Source organism: Pelophylax lessonae (assembly GCF_965119305.1).
Source record: "Pelophylax lessonae genome assembly, chromosome: 2".
NCBI lineage: Eukaryota > Metazoa > Chordata > Amphibia > Anura > Ranidae > Pelophylax > Pelophylax lessonae.
This window is the reverse complement of record NC_138769.1, coordinates 658444583-658466680: the sequence shown is the minus strand read 5'-3', so window position 1 is coordinate 658466680 and position 22098 is coordinate 658444583. Positions and strand designations below refer to the sequence as shown.

At 41.9% G+C, this 22098-nt stretch overlaps 1 protein-coding gene across 1 annotated transcript in view; it reads right to left on the bottom strand.

Moving 5' to 3' along the window:
- Nucleotides 1-19764, bottom strand: part of CDADC1 (cytidine and dCMP deaminase domain containing 1) — a gene marked incomplete at its 3' end in the record, with an annotated part of 61196 nt that extends 41432 nt beyond the window's left edge. The window contains exons 1-5 of the mRNA XM_082248185.1: nt 19615-19764; nt 16518-16621; nt 13036-13216; nt 11487-12056; nt 10758-10807 (exon numbers count right to left, since the gene is read on the bottom strand). Of these exons, the coding sequence (XP_082104311.1) occupies nt 10758-10807; nt 11487-12056; nt 13036-13216; nt 16518-16621; nt 19615-19681 (972 nt within the window). The 5' untranslated portion in view covers nt 19682-19764. The remainder of the gene's footprint in view (nt 1-10757; nt 10808-11486; nt 12057-13035; nt 13217-16517; nt 16622-19614) is intronic.
- Nucleotides 19765-22098: the final 2334 nt, after the last annotated feature.

The window sequence follows — 22098 nt, the reverse complement described above, 5'->3', positions numbered from 1 at the left end:
TGAACATGCAATGCAAAATCCAAGATTCATAACCCTTTGTTCAAATATAGTTTACAACCAATAATGAGATCTGCCAGCAGACTACAGACAGGCTTAATTATGGTAAACTTTAACTAAACGGCCCCCTCCTCTTATAGGCAAATTTTTTTTTTTTTTTCATTTTGGATAGAGTAAAGGAGGGTTTTTCATTTTTGGCTATTTGTGTCCTGTTAGGGAGATTTCTCTTCATTTCCTGTCCCATAGCCTAAAGAAATGAGGGGAAATCCCTGCAAATTAAGGGGATCCATTAGGACACCCTAGGTCACAGGATCTAGTGTCCCCATTGGAAGATTTCCCCCTTATTACTGTTCTGGGGACCACCCAAAATTTTAGATTTTCTTTTACTTTAATTTCCAGTGATAATGACAAACAGGACAAATAGAGAGGGTAAAGTTCCCTAATTGGGACACAGACCAACAAAACCCACGCTGTGCAACGCTAAAACTAAAGAAAAGTTTTGGTTTTTAGTTATGATTTAGCATTACATAGGAGGAAGCTGTGTAGATAGCGTAGGCAAGTAAAAAACACCTAAAATATAACCAGCGATTTTAAATATTTTTTAATTTTATGAATGAAAACACTTAAACAAAAACGGTTTTCCCAATTTGGTTACAAAAGTGGAAAGACGCTTTAAAGTAGAACTATGGCCTCCCATACAGTGGTGATCGAAAGATTGGGCACCCCAGGTAATAATTTGCATTAATGTGCATAAAGAAGCCAAGGAAAGATGGAAAAATCTCCAAAAGGCATCAAATTACAGATTAGACATTCTTATAATATGTCAACAAAAGTTAGATTTTATTTCCATCATTGACACTTTCAAATTTACAGAAAACAAAAAAATGGCGTCTGCAAAAGTTTGGGCACCCTGCAGAATTTATAGCATGCACTGCCCCCTTTGAAAGGCTGATACCTGCCAGTGTCATGGATTGTTCTCAATCATCGTCTGGGAAGACCAGGTGATGTCAATCTCAAAGGTTTTAAATGCCCAGACTCATCTGACCTTGCCTCAACAATCAGCACCATGGGATCTTCTAAGCAGTTGTCTTGAAAACTGAAACTGAAAATAGTTGACGCTCACAAAGCTGGAGAAGGCTATAAGAAGATAGCAAAGCATTTTCAGATGTCAATATCCTCTGTTCGGAATGCAATTAAGAAATGGCAGTCATCAGGAACAGTGGAAGTTAAAGCAAGATCTGGAAGACCAAGAAAAATATCAGACAGAACAGCTCGCAGGATTGTGAGAAAAACAATTCAAAACCCACGTTTGACTGCACAATCCCTCCAGAAAGATCTGGCAGACACTGGAGTTGTGGTACACTATTCCACTATAAAGAGATACTTGTACAAATATGGTCTTCATGGAAGAGTCATCAGAAGAAAACCTCTTCTACGTCCTCACCAAAAAATCAGCGTTTGAACTTTGCAAATAAACATATAGACAAGCCTGATGCATTTTGGAAAGAAGTTCTGTGGACCGATGAGGTTAAAATTGAACTTTTTGGCCGGAATGAGCAAAAGTACGTTTGGAGAAGAAGGAGCACAGAATTTAATGAAAAGAACCTCTGTCCAACTGTTAAGCATGGGGGTGGATCAATCATGCTTTGGGGTTGTATTGCAGCCAGTGGCACAGGGAACATCTCACGAGTAGAAAGAAAAATGGATTCAATAAAATCTCAGCAAATTTTGGATGGTAACTTGATGCCATCTGTGAAAAAGCTGAAGTTAAAGAGAGGATGGCTTCTACAAATGGATAATGATCCTAAACCCACCGCGAAATCCACGGGGGATTACATCAAGAGGCGTAAACTGAAGGTTTTGCCATGGCCTTCACAATCTCCTGACCTCAATTGAAAATCTATGGATAGACCTTAAAAGAGCAGTGCGTGACAGACAGACCCCAGAAATCTCAAAGAACTGGAAGACTTTTGTAAGGAAGAATGGGCAAAGATACCGCAAACAAGAATTGAAAGACTCTTGGCTGGCTACAAAAAGCGTTTACAAGCTGTGAAACTTGCCAAAGGGGGCAGTACAAGATATTAACTCTGCAGGGTGCCCAAACTTTTGCAGACGCCATTTTTTTGTTTTCTGTTATTTTGAAAGTGTCAATGATGGAAATAAAATCTAACTTTTTTGACATATTATAAGAATGTCTAATCCGTAATTTGATGCCTTTTGGAGATTTTTCCATCTTTCCTTGGCTTCTTTATGCACATTAAGTTAAGCAGCATAGGTTGGAGGAGGGGGATGGAACACTTTTAAAACACAGTTAAGCCTGCTACACACTAAGAGAATAATGGATGAATGATCATTTGTTTTTTTTGGTTTTTTTTTGCATGCTCGTCTCAGATCAAAAATGATGAGGTTACTAAAGTTTCAAAATTTCTCGCACGACAGAATACAACTTTGGAAGTGATGTAATGTGTTGCATTGTATAGTAATGTAATGTATTCTTCCATTTCCGAGCATCCGTGATTTGGTTGTCCGGACGAACACTGTAGTGATTAAACCAAATCGTATGTTCTGGTATCTTACAAGAAAAATGTTTGCGTTTATCCCTTCAGATAATGTTGAACTGTCGTGATCAGCCCTCAAAATCTGTGTACTAACCATCAGATTATCGTATGATTATTTCAAATGCGGTATTTTTCTTCCGATTTTCTGATTGTGTGCACTACGCCTTAGTGTTAGGAAGGAATTCTACTTTAATACTTGTGTAAGAAGTTCTACGTCTGCACACGTTTACACCTACATAGAGCTCTCCGTACACTAAAGGTGAACTACTGTAGATATCTCTCATTAGACAAAGAACTTTGAAGATCAAGGAAACAAAGATAACCAAACTGAAATCAGCAACATAAATGGGCGTCTTCTGTGAACTTTGAGACTACCAAGGCTAAATTAGCTTTGATATGAGAGACAAACAAACTATTAAAACTGAACTCTAGGCAAACAACAAAATACAATAATGAAATATGGGGAGTCGTTTTACCTCGCAAATGAACTGTATTTCTGTTCATCCAGTTCTGACATTTTCATAGCTTTGCAACACAGCATAGCCCAGTCTAGCAGGGAAGAGACCAAACCCAATCCCAAAGCCCTGTTCACACCTGAGCATTTTTCAGCTCGTAAAACGCTCATCTCTGAAGTCTCAAAATGCCCAACAAGCAAAATCCCATTCATTTCAATGGCCCCTGATCACATAGGAGCGTTTTGTCTCCTGAAGCAAAACGCCTGAAGCTCAAAAAAAAAGTACATGAGCTTCTTTTTTGGCAGATTACAAGCGTTTTTGTTAGATGTCAATGCCTGCCTCCAAACACCTGCAAAAAACACCTGAAAAAAGCCAAAAAAAATGCCTGGAAACGATACACTCAGGTGTGAATGGAGCCTAAAGCCCCTTTCACACATACAGTACTTTTGTCCATTTTTCATCCATCCGTTGACGGATGAAAAACGGACATCAATGCATCTCTATGTAAAAACGGATGACAACGGAAGATCATTCGTTAACATCCATTTTCATCCGCTTCCGTCAATGTCCGTTTTTTGGAATGGATGAGTGCCCTATTTTTCATCCGTCAAACAAACGGATCGGATGAAAAACGGATGTAAACGGACAAACGGTCCGTTTTTGCATTGGTAGTGGATGTAAAAAAAACGGATGAAAAATGGATGAAAAACAAATGAAAAAAGGATGAAAAATGGATGAAAAACGGATGAAAAACAGATAACTGATGAACTGAACGGACCGTATGTGTGAAAGAGACCTTAAGGAGAAGCAATCCCTTGATAAGCTCATCTCTCTGTCACTCTGCTCCCTCCACCTTAGGCATGCCATAAATGATGCAAGCATGGGTTGCAGGAAAGAAAATCACTCGATTCCACCATCAACACAGTCAGCATTGATGGTGGAATCCCTCCCGCAAAGATATTGTGTTCTCCTGGTGGGGGGGTGCGGGGAGCCATCCCTATAGGGAGAACACAGTGATTACTGCAAGCAGCTATAGCCGCTGGCAAAATATGCGTGGTAAAAGTCGGATATGCTGGTTGTACCCAAGTCAATCGATGGATCAACTTGGAGACAGTCAGCCTGCCCAGAGATGAATCGCATCTTGGCTGGTCCCTGCTGAACCAGCCGAGATTGGATCCATCTATAGGCAGAATAAGCAGGCAGTACAACTGATTGATTTTTGCTGCCTCTCCCTCAGTCAGTCTCAGTTCTGCTGTAGAGAGACTTCAAGAAGCGGATACCCAGTCAAATTCATGTACTTAGACTGCTTGCATTTAAAAGGCACATTTGCGACTGAAAGCGAAGCAAACAGCTAAATGAATGCACAGATGAAATACATACAAGGAAGCTTTACCTTCCAGAGGATTTGTATTTCTGTACATCCAGTCCTGAGATTTACACAGTTCTGTCATACAGTACAGCCCTGTCTGTCTGGGGAGTATTCCTGATTTTTCTTCTTCAGTTTAGTTACACTTATAGGTGGTCTAACCCCCATCCACCCTCTGACAGGACACTGAAAGGAGAAACAGCACACAAATTAACCACTTTACGTCTGCTCGCGGTAATACTACTGCGGCAGAGTGGTTCGTTATCGTCTGACGACGTAGTATTAACGTCGTCAGACACTCCCCCTTCTGGGCGGCGCTTGCGCGCCGCCGGAGCCTCGCTCCCGCTGTTTTCATTCACAGCGGGAGTCAGGCCAGGGGAGGAGCAGCGGCGATCGCCGCTGCTCTGCCCCGATCGCCGGGGATCTAGTGTGGAGATCCGCCCGCCTGTGTAAACACAAGCGGACGGATCTCCATAGTGACAGGGAGTGACAGATCGGAGTGTTCAGCATAGCTGAACATCCGATCTGTCCATGACTCACTCAGTCACCTCCCCCCCTACACGTCAGTAAGCACCAGGCATACATTAACCCCTCCCTCTCCAATAAAATTAACCCCTTCCCTGCCAGTGTCATTTTTACAGTAACAGTGCATATATATAGCACTGATTACTGCAGTAATGTCACTGGTACCCCCAAAAGTGTCAGAAATGTCAGTCAAGGGTCCGATCTGTCCGCCGCAATGTCGCAGTCCCACAAAAAAAAAAATCGCAGATCACTGCCATTACGCGTTAAAAAAAAAAAACACCAAAAATGACAGAAATCTTTCCCTTTGTTAGTAAACGCAATAACTTTTGCGCAAACCAATCAAAATACGCTTATTGTGATTTTTTTTACCAAACATAGGTAGCAGAAAACAAATTGGCCAAAATTTTTTTAAAAAATTGGTTTTTACATCTTTTTTGGGGGGAATTTCATATAAAAAAATGTTAAAAATATTGCTATTTTTTCAAAATAAACGCTCTTTTTTTGTTTATAGCGCAAAAAGTAAAAATCGCACAGGTGATCAAATACCACCAAAAGAAAGCTCTGTTTGTGGGGAAAAAAAGGACGTAAATTTCGTTTGGGTATGGCGTCGCACGACCGTGCAATTGTCAGTTGAATTCGCACAGCGCCGAATCGCAAAAAGTGGCCTGGACGGAAGACAGCAAAATCCTCCGGTGGTAAAGTGGTTAACTTGGCTCTCTGTCACTCTGCTTTCTCTTCCAATCAGCATGCCTCTTGTACTGCAACACAGCTGATTGGCTCTTTGTGATGCTCATGGTATCAAAGCTCTGCTGTAGCGTGGAATGCAAAATCCCAGTATTAAAGTGACACTAAACATACACTGTTTATTTACATTGTCCCTTCTATTTCTGTATATGGGTGAAGGCACTGTAATTGTTTTAATTAAAAAGAGTACCTTTTTCCTAATCAATATACAGCTGTCACATGACCAGCTCTCTCCCAGCCTGTCTGCAGACAAACAAAAGCAGGAGGAGCTTCTAGTCCTCTGCTGCTGGTCAAATGTTCAAAATAAAAAAAACAGCCTTTTGAATACAAAGTAAAAATAAATAAAATCAATAAATGGTTTTAGATTGTCATACAAATATATATATTTGGAATCAAATCCTTATTATTTTGTGGAAACAACATGGTTCTGCCAATCACAGGTTTTGTCACACACCTCCAGCCTGTGTCTTAGAATAAGAGGGAGACGAAGCCTCCATTAATATACATGTAATACCCAACCCCCATTGTGTTTAGCTGGTTATTGGGAATGGAGGAGGAGGGACTGTCATTTACCACTGTGTATACGCCCACATGTGTGACTCTGAAGTCACATGGGCTGCTCAGATGTGATAGGGAGAAAATGCTCAGCATAGAAACACACTGAAAACTGAGCATGTGCAGGGTTGCCACCACAGCTGCAATTTGGGACATGAACAAAAGGGGGAGATAGAGAACAGCAGGATCAACCAGGGTTTTTGCAGAATATAGAAAAAAAATCTCATAGTGACTGGGTATGAACAGCATGTAATACACCATTTATTGATAGTTTTTTTTTTATGATGTGGGTTTAGTGACACTTTAAAATGGAAGTAAAGTCATATTTTTTACTTGTGCCTACAGGTAAGCCTATAAGGCTAAGGCTTACCTGTAGGTACTGTGAATATCTACTTAACAGTTTAGGAGATATTCAGAGTGCATGCAACCAATGAGGTCATTGGCACGTGTGCTCTGAAAGTCCGGCGCTCTGTGACCTTAAGAGCCCGTGCCATAAACGGAGGCTCCCGCGCGAACCCGGAAGAAACACCGGGGAAGATGTCAGCCTTCTCAGCGGTGTGCGGCCATTGCTGGAGGGCTTGGGTCTAAGGTAAGTATTTCATATTGAGTAGTATGCAAAGCTTATAATGCCTTTATCTTACATGTTTTTTTTTATTTTTTTTGTTTTTCTTTTCCCCGGGGTTTACAGCCGCTTTAAGTCAAATTCAAGTACTTACACTGCTTACATTAAAGAAATGCATTTATAGATGTATTAATGAATACAGAGCTGCATTCATCTGTGTATTTTATATCTCCCTGGCTTTTAGACACCCACAAAAAACAGAACACTCATATAGGCTGCATGTGCATTGTGCAGGTTTACACCCTGTGCAGGCCAAGCTGATAAACTGACCCTGTATATCTAGTATGAGGAACCAGACTGCACATAATATCACATGTCAGCTGTATTGTCATGCTTCTACTTCTGCATTTTTGCAACATTCTTGTGAATGAAACTGATCAGTTAACACAACACTTCTACTCCTAAATCTACGTCTCATTTCTAGCAGGCTTTTCTAAGGTTAGCATAAGGCAGCTTGCTGTAAGGCTGCATTCACATGTCAGCGTATGGATCGCGGGCAGAATCGCAGCGATTCTGCCCGCGATCCGGAGATCATTGCAAATCGCGGGACGCCTGTGCGTTGCCCGTGATTTGCAATAGCACCCCACCCAAAACGCTGAACAATGTTGCCGCAATTTCCGCCTGCGGAATCGCGGTAACATCACGCAAAAAAAAAATCGCGGGACGCAATACGCTCCAAAGAAGCTCTTGTACTTTTTTGGGCGTAATGCGTCCCGCAATTTTTTTTTGCGCGATGTTACCGCGATTCGGCAGGCGGAAATCGCTGCAACATCGCTCAGCGTTTGGGGTGCTATTGCAAATCACGGGCAATGCACAGGCGTCCCGCGATTTGCAATGATCTCCGGATCGCAGGCGGAATCGCGGCGATTCTGCCCGCGATCCATACGCTGACATGTGAATGCAGCCTAATAGTCCGGAAGGAGGAGGTCTATATTGCCTATAATAACCAATCTGATTCTCTATATTTCATTTATGTTTTTTTTTTCTCAATTATTTTACAAATAAGAAAGTGACAGGCTTCCTAGTTGCTTGTGGATGTTACAATTAATAAAGCAAAACTCCAATAAATCAATGAAATACATATTGTAAATGCTCACAGTTTTACCTGCCAAAAGATTCTATATTCAATACAACCATTCATTTGATGTCCACACAACGTCTGCACTGCACAGCCAGACGAGTCACATACAGTATCTCATAAAAGTAAGTACTCCCCTCACATTTTTGTAAATATTTTATTCTATCTTTTCATGTGACAACACTGAAGAAATTATACTTTGCGACAATGTAAAGTAGTGAGTGTACAGCTTGTATAATAGTCCTTTCACATGGGCGGTCTGTCTGTCCGTTTTTCATCCCATCCGTTTGTGGATGAAAAACAGACATAATTTATGTCAATGGGATTGCAGATGTCAGTGGATGACCATCCGCTGACATCCGATTTGCGTCCTTTCCGATCAGTTCCATTTTTTGAGACGGAACAGAACCCTATTTTTTCTTCCGTTTAAAAACGGAATGGACGCAAAAATGGATGTCAGCGGTGTCATCCGCTGACATCCGCAATCCCATTGACATACATTATGTCCGTTTATCATCCGCAAACAGATGGGATGATAAATGGACATACGGAACGGAAACTCCAAAGTGTCCGTTTAAAAAAAAAGAAAAAAGTGCCTGAGCGGATGAAAAAAATGGACAATGCCATGTGAAAGGACCCTAACAGTGTAAATTTGCTGTCCCCTCAAAATACCTCAACACACAGCAATTAATGTCTAAACCGCTGGCAACAAAAGTGAGTACACCCCTAAGTGAAAATGTCCAAACTGGGCCCAATTAACCATTTTCCCTCCCTGGTGTCATGTGACTCGTTAGTGTTCAAGGTCTCAGGTGTGAATGGGGAGCAGGTGTGTAGTAAATTTGGTGTTATCGCTCTCACTCTCTCATACTGATCACTGGAAGTTCAACATGGTACCTCATAGCAAAGAACTCTCTGAGGATCTGAAAAAATTATTTGTTGCTCGACATAAAGATGGCATAGGCTATAAGAAGATTGCCAAGACCCTGAAACTGAGCTGCAGCATGGTGGCCAAGACCATACAGCTCTTTTTTTGTTTATAGCGCAAAAAATAAAAATAATCAAATACCAGCAAAAGAAAGCTCTATTTGTGGGAAAAAAAGGACATTAATTTATTTGGGTACAGCATTGCACGACCGCCCAATTGTCCGTTAAAGTAACGCAGTGCCGAAACGTAAAATAGGCCCTGGTCAGGAAGGGGGGCAAATCCTTCCCGTCTTAAAGTGGTTAAAAATCTTTATTCATCAAACAGTGCACATTCAATAATGCCTTTTAATGCTGCAATGCATTTCCCCTATCTGGGGTTGGTTAAAGCCCAGATGGACAAAATGTATTAAGAGAGACAGGTCTACTAGACGGGAATGTGCACGGTTTAATCAATAAATATTTTTTAAAAGAAGTGTCGTCAATGGAGTGTGATTCAGCTCCAAGGGCTAGCAACCTGCATGCTTACAGAGAGGGAAGGTGTTTGCATCTTGGAAGCATTGAGTACATTCCCAGAAAGCTTTAACGCTGAACTAAGGCTGGCCATACAGAATTCATTTTTTCATTCAACCAGATTTCCTTATCCACACAGTTAATGTGGCTAGGGGAAAGCTTCCCGCTGTGGTATTGTATTCTGACGGCAGAGAGACTTCCCAGCCCTTAGAATACAGTGATGACCATTGCCGGCTATAGACTATACCTGGATATAAATTTGGACAGCCCCTGCTGAAACGAACTAATTTCGATCCATGTATGGCTGGCTTTAGATATAACAGAGTGATATTACTGACTGACAAAGTGATGGTATCACAAGAATGGTTGCCCAAAACTACAAATCTTTTATAAGGTAAAAAACAATAGACATATAGCTGTCTGCCTGCAGTTCTACTTTAAATACTGGGAACTATATAATCCATATCATTGAAAGAAGAGTCATTCTTTGCATTTACAACAACAAGTCTCCATTTTTCTCCATTTTATTGTACAAGAAAGTTCAAAAGGTATCCCACGATACAACTCATGAGTAAGATATGGGAAATTTCCATTCTTATACTGGTATACTGGGTTTAGATTGCTTTACCAGATATACCCCACTATGGGAAAATGAGTCTCCACTGGAGCTCCCTTGGTAGGGGAATAACTAGCAGAAGTTCAAACATTTGTAGAGTTAAAAAAAAAATAACATATGAACCGAGGGATGTAATCCATAAAATAGTTTGAAACATGGAAAAAAAAAAATGGAATGATGCTACCCAAAATAAAAAATAGAATGATGCTACCCAAAGCGCTGCATGAAAGCTGGTATACTCAATTGCACTGTTATACTCACACCAGTTACATAAGTCTAGACTAGATATCTGAATCCCCGTATGTACCTATGCCAATTTACATACAATTATTTATGTCTGGGAATACGGGCGGGTATGTCAGCCCCCAAGATGTCTGCATTGTTATACTCCATAAGACCTGTTATCTCTGTACACTTATGCGCCTAGAAACAATGTCCTCAACCACTGCATTATGCCTACTTTTGTTCTTTGTGCTTTGTGTATCACCTATTATTCTATTGTTTGCTTGGCTCTGTAAAAAACTAAACACTCTGCCTTTAAAATGTAATCAAATTAAAAAATAATAATAATTTTTAAAGGGACAAGCTGATTTCCTTTTACAGCAAACACTGACATCTTAAGATATTTCAGTTATATGGTGCCACTGTGTGCCGCGTTGTGCTTCACTTCTTTTAGAGGAAAACATTCCCTTTTAAAGATTAATATTTTCATTTATATTTCTCTGATCAGCACAAATTAAACACATATCCAGTTTCAGATCAATGTGAACATATATAATGAAAATAAAAAAATAAAAAACTACTTACAGACTGACGCTCTGCCCAAATAACGGCACCAACTCCAATCTTGTGGTCTTCTAAAACAGCAAACAATAATTAAATTGGTAAAAATGTGAATGGTGGCTGAGCGCCCTAATAATACATCTTCTCTGACACCTGTAATGGGCTGGTATGTGAGGGCACAACTGGATTTCAAAAGGTAATAAAAAAAAAAATATATAATTTTCTAGGCAAATGGGAGGTAATAAATGGCAGATTGTGTCGTCAATACAAGATCTGCCCATCTACGAGTAGCTTTAGCGGCTGTCTAATGGGCTGTTTTTCCTGTTTCAAATATCATGAACTGTTTCAAGGTAATTTAAAATTGAATTAAACACCTCTACTGTTTTCAGCCAAGGACGCTACCATCTTTGCCTCTGTTTGATCTGCAACTGCCATAGTGCTGCACATGTGATCAGTTATGACACCAGCCATTGGATGGTTTGACAGTTTGGTTGGGGGCACAACTAATGTGACAGTAACATTTCCAGCATGTCCCGGGAATGTAACTGTTTTTTGAAACTGTTAAATCAATTGGTTTACCTTCCACTTTAAGAAACAGTCCACCTACCAGAAGATGTCAAACAGTGCAAGAGCTAAGCATCCTTTGTGTATCTAGTTTACAGATAAACATAGTGACTTTGCTGAATCAGTGACTGGTCCTCATGTACTGCTGGAAAGAGAAGGTGTAGACAGGTGTTAAGTCATCCTACTAACCTGTTCGATATGCCAGAAGCCGGGCTTGAATTATACAGTGCTGGGCAATATCTTGTGTTAGACTCGGGCCCCTCTCACTGCTTGTCTTACTGAGGTAGAACCCAAAATCAGAACACCTAGGAACACTGGATGCCACTGTGGCCAGTATGAGCACCAGCTCTTTCATATTCTGTCTCAGGCTTATAAAGTATGGATCCTCACAGAGATTCTCTAGCCCTATTATTCTAAGGATGTCCTTGTGCATGTCTTCACTGGAGATTAAAAACAATGTTTCATACTCCTTAATCCTCTCCTGGCGATACTCATAAAAAGTGCTTATTGGGAATTCCGGTTCCTTCCTCGCAATCTTCTGGACAAAGTCACATTTTAAGGAGGTTTCTACAACAAACTGCACCATGTAACATGCTAGTGGCTGCAAAAGCACACAGACATGAGCACGACTATTTGATTTCAGCCTCTCTACTGCCTTGGCATCTAGCCTGGCATCTCCGTTAACACTGTGGGAAGATATTTCTTCTTGGAGGCTCATTTCCGGGTCGGAGGGCCAGTATGAAATTCGGTTCACTCCAGCTACAAAGAAATAGAACATAAAAAGAAGAGATTTAAAATAGAAGTCCTCCCAAGAACAATGTTGGGTGAAAATTATTTGGTGTAGACACTTTACAATTATTGCCTCCTAGTCCTAGTGTTATACTGCACAGCACCAGTATTAGAAGATGTAAAATAGTGATTTAGGCTGTAAAATGATTCATATAATCTATTAAACAGCAAAACACATAGGGCTATTGTTGTGTTTGATAAAAATTAGGAAGATGAACGTAAAGCAGACTCCAAAAAGGCAGTCCTGGTCACTGGTTTTAATTTTTTTTTAGTACATGTATGCTTGATTCACTCGTGCTCATCTATGGCCACCTAGTAGTGCTGGTTTATTATACATTCTTTAACTGTATTTATTGCACTTACATTTAAATCTTTGCTAAGAGAGTTACAGTGACCCTAACTCTATCTAAAAAGTGTTCATAATAGTGCAATCAATCATATTAGTCTTCACTAGAACAGGAGCAACAAACGCCGCTACTCCCAACCAGCCCAGGTGAATGAAAGATAAAGAGTGGCCTCGGCCTACATGTCTTCACCAAACCACACACCCACAGGTGGGCGGGGCGAAATGCATTAGGGTGTGTGGTTTGGTGGAGATATGAGGGCTGAGGCAGCTTTTTATTGTTTATTCGCCTGGGCTGGTTGGGAGTAGCGGCAATCCTTTCTTCTTTAGATTTATTAACCCCCTGGATTGGTATCAGAACAAGCCTGCACCCCCCATGCTCTAAGACACAGGGATATGCTTTCACCTCTACTATGAGTGGCGCAATAAGCAATCAAACAGGCACAACGAATGCCAAAGACCTGGCGCAATCTAAAGAGACCATGTGCAGGAGCACTTGCAAAAACCAGTAAAGGTAAATAAATGTGTGCTGCATGCTAATTCTCAACAAAATCTTCCCAAATTACATACACATGCAGAAATTGGAGACAGATGATTGTTACTTACCATTGACAATCATTTTCAGGCAGGCAGAGCATGGTTTTCTGGAGAAATAAAGATCACAATCCTTGAGTCTTGAGCCGTGTTTAATAACAGCAATCTGACCTGCATGAAGCTCACTGCTAGAACAGTGCAAGCCAATGATCTTCATGTTACCCACAACTACAAGACCCGACTTCTTTACCTGCTGTAAGAAATTATGAGTTAAGGTATTATGGCAAAGAAAGACCAATATTAAACAATAGCTGCATTCTATTAGCAGGTCAGTCTATCCAAAACTAAAATATTAATTGCAGTCAAGTCATTTATTCATTAACCTTGCAGCTTAATTTCTTCTGGTTCAAAGTCAGGGTACCTTGGTGTGGTCACACTTTTGCATTTTCCAGCAAACAGCAAAATGCAATGCAGAGAGCATGTCCCCTTTATACTGCCATAATAGGAGATGTCAATGGCATGGCAAAAAAAGTTAGGTGTATACTACGGACCCCCTGCTCAACAAGAGCATATACTTATAATTACAAAGCAAAACATGGGAGAAAAAAAAGCTGGATTATAAAAGCAACTAAAGGAGGGATGATCACAATTATATAAAAAAAAATGTAATTTTATTCATCCATATAGTTAAAAAGATCATATACGTGAATCACAAAATAGACAATAATAAAAACTTTTCCTAATAAGAATAGTTTAAATACAAAAGGTCCCTGTTTGCATTGTAGTATTGACACATACTTATAATATCAAACAGTCTAAAGTGCCTGCTTGCATTGAGCCAATGTCAAATATGCGAAGCTGGACAAATAAAACTGAACAGAAGCTAAGGTGACAGGGCTGCAAATATACTGATTGGCAAAATAGGCCTAACTAGAAGGGCCTGACATATCAGAAGCTTATTCAAGTCTTCATAAAAGGAAAGGGACAAAATGGCAGGTAACAGTAACTGATATTACAATACATCAGTAGGCAGCATCAAGGAACTATAAAAATTATCAGTCTGGATAATGGTTTCCCCCAACACTTTAAAGACATGCTAGTAGTTAATTAGATCCTGACTAAATTGTCCTTGGTATGCGTGTATGTATGCATGCGAGATAAGGAGCTTAGATGGTAAGCTCCTTGAAGTCAAGGACTGATGGGAATAAATAGTATGCAGACTTGCATAAAATAGACAGCACTACAGGAATACCTCTATTAAATAATAAATATGAGCCAACAAATATCAAGGAGAGAGCTGGGAGCTATGGCATCACATCTACCAAGTGTCCCTATTGCAAATCAGTGTTCATTTAGTCAACGAAAATATTTTTATTATAAAATTTTCATCAGCTGCATGTTTTCAGTGATACAAACTAAACAAAAATACAATTGAAATTAAAGTGATTAAACTGATTGTAAAGTCTTTTTTTTTCTTTTCTATTAAAATAACTTACCTGCTCTGTGCAGTGGTTTTGCACAGAGCAGCCCAGATCCTCCTCTTCTCGGGTCCCTGTCTGGTGCTTCTGGCCCCTTCCTCCTGTTGAGGGACCCCACAGCAAGCAGCTGCTGTGTCTTAGCCAATCAGGAGAAAGAGTTCCAGGTGGCTGAGGCACTTGTGGACATCGCTGGATGCGCTCAGGTAAGTATTATGCCCCATACACACGTGCAGATTATCTGCAGACTTTTGTCTGTAGACTTACCAAAACCATATAATATGAGGTCAAACCTAAACACTTTCAATTTGTATGCAATCCGGCAGGCCCTTGCACTACATAGAAAAGGTAAGTCTGCAGACAAAAGTCTGCAGATAATCTGCACGTGTGTATGGGGCATTAGGGAGGCTGCTGCACACAGAAGGCTTTTTATCTTAATGCATAGAATGCATTAAGAGAAAAAACCTTCTGCCTTTACAACCACTTTAAGTCAATTGCCGAAAACTATGACGAAAATCGGTTCCAATTTTTGTCAACAAATGAAAACAGAATGGAAATGTGAGGGAAGGAAGTTTACCCACCTGAACTTCCACTTTCCTCAGGGCTCCACCTGTCTGTTAAAGGCCCAGCCCCCTGAAAAGCTGTATTGGCTGAGAGACTAAAGCCCCGTACACACGTACCGAATGTCGGCCGAACGATCGGCCGTCTTTTGTCCGGTGCTGTCCTGTCGGCTGAAAAGTGCAAAAGACTGCACACGAATTTTGTCGGCCAACAACAGCTGACTGCAGAAGTGATGTCATGTGATGGTTAACTTTCCGTGTCTTTTTTTTTCTCAGAGCATGCCCAGTCTTGCTAATCTGCTGTTTGTCGGCCGAATTCTTTACTGACTTGCGAACAATCGGCCGTTCTGGTGACGGCCAACAAAAATTTTAAAGGCTGCACACCCGATTCTGTTCGGCCGAAAAGTCGCAGTCGGTTGTCGGAAGCATCATACTAACAAGCCGACAATCGGCCGATTGTTCGGCGGCCGAATATTTACGGCCGACAATCGCTACGTGTGTACGGGCCTTTAGGCTCCCTCTGTCTTCTGCTGCCTAGGAGTTCTGGAACAATGCCCTGCAAACCAAGGGAGCAGTGCTTAGCACTGTGTAAAATAACAGCCCCCCAGACCAGTTCTCTTCCCTGTGCACCCCCTCACTCCCATTTACTTCCCCATCCCCACTACATGCTATTAGATTTTTACTCTAAGAGTATATGAGTTTGTAAATTCTAGAAAATTCTTAAATAACGCATTACAATTTAACTAAACCCATTCAATTTCAAAAGACTATGACTAAAACTAAACTAAAATTTGACGTAAAAATTACCACTGCTGAAAATGACTTTAGCCTAGAAGAGAGATGACAAGAAATGATTGGGAGGGTTGCCCAACCAGCAACTGGGCTTTAAGTTAGTTTCATGCTTCCTGTTATAATTATGCCAACACATTATACAATCCTTGCAGAGTGCCATTTGCCTTGAACCTTACAGTTATACAGGGCCAGTTTAGTCAGATACAACTCCAAATTTTGAAACCAGAGCACTTGATGGAAACTTGTAAGTAGGTAAAGAACATTTCTAACCTCACTGCTATTGCACCATATCTGTACAGTACCTGTACTGCTGGTTTTAGATAACTGCCTTAAGCTGGCCATAGACGGATAGAATCTTGGCCCGTTCAGCAGGAACTAGCCGAGATTTGATCCGTGTGTGGGCAGGCTGATAGTACCAAGTTGATCGATCAATCAACTTGGGTACAAACAGCCTGCTGGAATCACTTGTTATTATCGCAAGTGGCTACTATAGCAGCTAGCGATAATCACTGTCTTATCCCTGTGGGCCCGGCTTCCCCCACCCCGAGCAGACAATTGCTCGACAGGAGAGATTCCCTTGTCAGCACTGTCTGTGATGATGGGGGAATCGTTCAAATTTCTTTCCTGCAACCTGTGGTTGCAGGAAAGAAATCTGCACCGTCTATGGCCTGCCTTAACCAACAATGAAACATTATTATGTTATTCTAGTACGTGGCCCAACACATACCTGTGGTTGTTTCTTGTCTTCTGCATCTTCACGAGAAGGGAAAACCTCCATCCAAAGGCTTAGCAGGGTAAATAAGTTGACTTTCGAAAGTCTCGGAACCTGACCTGTAATAAAAGAAACACACAGAATGTCTCACTAAATGTTATCTGTTCTATGAGATGTTTAGTGCAGAGTTCAGTAATCCAATTGAATCAATCAGAAATGATTTTTTATCATGTCAGAGAGAGGCGCCAAGCAGGCACGTTGTAGCACAGTTTATTAAAATATAAACACACGAACAACAATTACACTCACATAATAGAGGGCGTGACAGACTGGGGACAGTGGTGTATGTGGGAGATGTATTGTCTGGCAATCCTGGGAGGGCCTGCAATGCGAGGAATCTGTCTGGGGAGAGCTGATGCTGGAGAGACCAGGGACCACCATTGTGATGTGTCCAGAGGTGGGATGGATGTCAAGGGAGGATACCTCCAGCCATCAACGATGTGCTGTCAGCCCCGCAATCGCAGTAGCCAATAGGGACGCGTTTTGGAGGCAAGCCGCGCCTCCTTCCATTTGCCCATGTTTTATATTATAAATATTGAACAGGGACTAAACTCTCATCAGATGCAGTAGCTGTTCGGGTATTCAGACAGCCGCTGGTGCCATGGAAAGCTGAATACAGTAGCTGGCTGGCAGTGAAGATTCCTTCATCCACACTCTGTTAACACAGATGGAGAAATGGACTGATTTTCTCTCACTCGGCTCATGACATGTATTCCCTTGGTGTACCCCCTCCCGATTATTGGATTTTTGATTTTTGCTGTGGTAGGATAAAAGTTTTGCCTCCTCGCTTTAACTCCCACACCTGCCCCAGGGAGAGATGACATACGCCTCTGACTATGTTGTACCTTCCCCTTCTTGATGCTGGACCTATTTATCTTGATGAGATCATGTTGTTTGATATGTAATTACCTTTAATTAAGGTTATTTATTCCATACTGTGAATTATTATGCTCTACTTTTCAGCTTCCCTCATTCCCACGAAATGCACGGAGAATTGAACAAGACTGTCTTACTATGGAGAACATATTTGTTCCGATCCGATCCTGTCTGCCAAAAATAGAGTGATGTTGGTCCTATTTTCCATTCGTCCCGCGGATCAGATGGAAATGGACAGGTGGTCCGTGTCTGTGCTGCACAGCGGAGTGGACACAGACTTGTCATCCTCCTGCTAAGCTAGGATCAGCGGAGCAATCTCCTGCTGAGCAAGCAGATTCTGTTATGCAGAGGCATTGTGTGAAAGGGGCCCAAGTGCTACTGCCACAAGCGATTAAAAAAAAAAAAAAAAGTAGGTAAGGAAAGGACACATCATGAAATTTATGCACATCCCCATCTATTTACCCCTTTCTAGGATTACAGTCAGATATTGTTTCAGATTTAAAGTAGAACTATAAGCAAAACTTTTCTTTTTGAAAAGAGTAAGGGAGGAGTTTCCCATTGCGGAGATTTCCCTTCACTTCCTGTCCAACAGACAAACAGGAAGTGAGAGGAAATCCCTACCAATTGAAGGAATACCTTGGGACTCCCAGGACACCAGAATTAGGGTCTCCATTGAAGTTTTTCCCTCTTTTACTTTTGTGGGGACAACTCAAAATTTGTGATACTTCCACTTTCAATGATAATGGTAAACAGGACAAATAGAAAGATGAAGTCAGTAAATGGTACAGCGCTCCCCTATGGTTGCCAAATAAATTGCCACGATAAGAGGCCCTACAGTATAAAACAACTAAAACTAATTTGATACACAAAACTAAAGTGTATAAATCATACAGAGAAAATAAATGCTAGGAAACAAAACACCGCTATGATACAAATGACAGTGACAATTCAAATGATACCATATACACTTTTTAGAACATAAAAAGCAAAGTCCAAAATAGTGAAGAAATTATTCTGTGAATTCCGTGTAGAATGCACAAAAAAACATCCAGTGCCCCCCACCTTCCAAACTATGCGCTCACCTCCATTTATGACCTGCCACAGGTCAACATGTGCATTCCCTTTAAAGGGGCATTAAAAACCTCTGGTGGGTAGATGGATCCTTAATTAGTATATCCACTGTGTTCTATGGCAATCCTTAGCGATGGTGCTCATAAAGGAATCAGAAATCTAACATAGTGCTGAATCGTATAAAAACACTTTAAAGTGATTGTAACCCTAAAAAAACAACACATCCTGTTCCCTTATAGCAGATTAAACAGCAGAGTGCTTGTGCTGTCTAAAGTGGGGTACCGCCGATACCGATATTTTGGTCATCGGATATTGACCGATATTATCGGACATTAATTTTTTTTTTTTTTAAATGTCTACAGGTACTCTTGTTGAGGGATCTGGGGGTCTAAAAGACCCCAAACCCCTCCTCTGCACTTAAAAGCATTCAAAACGCCAATTTTGGCTGTTTTGAATGCTGTACGTTTTTTGAATTCGGCACCGCCAGTACCCGGAATTGATGTCATGTACCACTTGGGTACTCGGCGGCTCCCAATTCAAAGAAATGGAGACCCAGTCAGATGGCGGCGGTGAAGGTAGGATTCCCGGGTCTCCCGGTGGGACAGGAGACACGGGCGAGCCACGGAAGGCGGCGGGAAGGGGGGACGTCCCCTCCCGCTCCTTGGAATGACAGCCGAGCGTCTTCTCAGCCGCATCAGTTGTCATTACAAGACAGCCGACCGTCGGCTATGGACGCCGGTACCGGGGTGATGCCTCTAGCTGCAGGCATCACCCTGGTACAAGCACTTTCTCGAAATATCGATAAATCAAAAGGCTGATTACGATATATTGGGGAAAGTGTATATCAGCCCTCGATATATCGGTCGATCCCTATTATAGTGTGTTGGTGTGCGCTAACATTCATTTAATTGTATTTTTTTGTGAAAAAGAGTGTTTTAAACAACCACCACCACCATTGTATTCTCCAGGGTCTCTGCTTTCAGGAAATATATCATGTGTGGGGGGATTGAACTAATCTTCAGGCCTAAACTGTACATTTTATTAGTGAATGGGTGGTAGGTAGGTGTGCCTGTGTCTCCTCTATGGTTCTAGGCGGCTCTCTCACCCTGCATGCTCTCAGTCTGTGTCCCGGTGGAGGCCCGGGTCTCCCCGCCTTCCTGGCTCCGGTACATGAGGTGAGCCGGCTCTCCTCCGCCTCTCTGGGGTTCGGCATCACCTAAACACCGCTTCTCTACTGACAGGTCGGAGCAGCTGTGCGGCGCACCTCTCTGACGTCATCGGCTTCCCACTACCACCTATTGCCAGAGGGGTCACTAGAGCGTCAGCGCTTCCATAGAAAAAAGGAAAACCCGCCATTGTTCCGGAGTCCTGGTGCTTTTTCTGCACTGAGCCGCATGACTCTCTGTAAAGGAGACATTTATTGGAGTCAGGCTGCCCTCTAGTGGACGCTATGGGTGTCAACATTGAGAGCTCAGGGTACACTGAATTTAACCACTTCTGGACCGGAAGATTTTCCCCCTTAATGACCAGGCAATTTTTTGCGATTCGGCACTGCGTTACTTTAACCACTTAAGCCCCAGCCCTATTTCGGACACTTTTTGTTTACAAGTTAAAACCAGTATTTTTTCCTAGAAAACTACTTAGAACCCCCAAACATTATATATATATTTTTTAGCAAAGACTCTGGAGAATAAAATGTCGGTCATTGCAAAAATTTTTGTCACGCGGTATTTGCGCAGCGGTCTTTAAAACGCCATTTTTTTGGAAACAATTTGAAAAATCACATTTCACTGCATTTAAAAAATACTAAACAGTAAAGTTAGCCCATTTTTTTGTATATTGTGAAAGATGATGTCACGCCGAGTAAATAGATACCAAACATGTTACGGTTTAAAATTGCGCCCCCCCGTGGGATGGCGACAAACTACGGTCAATAGAGATCTCAATCTGCGACGCTTTAAATTTATTTAACGGTTACCAGTTTAGAGTTAGAGTGTAGCTCTTTTTTTTAAATTATTGCCCACGCTCTGGCGATCGCGGCGATACCTCACATGTGTGGTTTGAACAGCGATTTAATTTGCGGCTCGACTTGCGTATACGTTTTTTTTTGTGCGCGAGCTAACGGTGACGGGGGCGGCTAAATTTTTTTTTTTTTCCTATTTATTTTTTCTTTTTTTTTAACTTTATTACAGTTTTTTTAAAAAAAAAAAAAATCTGATCACTTTTATTGCTGTCACAAGCAATGTAAACATCCCTTGTGACACCAATATGTGTGACAGGTACACTTTATGGAGGGATCGAGGGTCTAAAACCCCAAACCCCTCCACTACACTTCCCTGTATGCAAAACGCCGAAAACGGCATTTTTGCATACAGCCGTTTTTCAAATCTGCCGCCTTTTGCAGCACAGTAACCCGGATGTGACGTCATGGACGCCGCCTCCGGGTTACGTCATCGGAGACCCGATCGATGCCGTTTCCGGCATTCATCGGGACTCCATCCAGCCGGCGGACGTGCCGGCTGGGTGCTCGGGGCTCCCGGTGGGACGGGAGCCCCGAGCAAAGCCGCGGAAGGCGGCGGGGGGGGGGGGGCGTCCCCTCCCGCCCCCCGGGTAACGATCGAGCGGCTCCCGAGCCGCATCGATCATTACCGACGGAAAGCCGACCGTCGGCTTCAAACAACGGTACCGGGATGATGCCTCTAGCTAGAGGCATCATCCCGATATAACCACTCAAAGTCAGCCGACGTAGATCTACGTGGCTGGTCGTTAAGTGGTTAAGGCTTACCTATAGGTGCTATAAATATCTCCCAAACTTGCACCGTTTAAGAGATATTTACAGTGCAAACTGCCGATGACGTCATCGGCGCAGGCGCTCTGAGGGAACGGCCACCCGTGCCGTTCCTTCAGAGCTCAGTGCCGTGAACGGCGGCTCCCGCGCCTGCGCGCGGGAGTGATGTAATCGCGCCTCCGGCCAATCAGATGGCCGGAGGACGCAAACCCGGAAGCAGGACGGCCGGACATGTCGCCGTCCTGTCGCTGAGGTGGCGGCACGGCGGGGGCTTCGTTTTAAGGTAAGTACTACATAATGAGCTAGTATGCGATGCATACTAGCTCATTATGCCTTTCTCTTTACAGGGCTTTTTTTTTCCTCGTTTTTTTTTTTCGACTTTACTTCCTCTTTAATGACCAGGCAATTTTTTGCGATTCGGTACTGCGTTACTTTAACTAAAAATTGTGCGGTTGTTAGATGCTGTTCCTAAATAAAATTGATTTCCCCACAAATAGAGCTTTCTTTTGGTGGCATTTTATCACCTGTGCAATGTTTATTTTTTGCGCCATAAACAAAAAAAGAGCAACGATTCTGGGAAAAAAAAAACAATATTTTTCACTTTCTGCTATATAACATTCCAGAAAAAAAAAAAAGTAAAAATAAATTTTTTTAAATTTTTTTGGCCAATTTGTATTCTGCTACATATTTTTGGTACAGTCCGAATAAGCGTATTTTGATTGGTTTACGCAAAATTTATTGCATCTACAAACTAGGCGCAGTGATGGGGAACCTTGGCACCCTAGATGTTTTGAAACTACA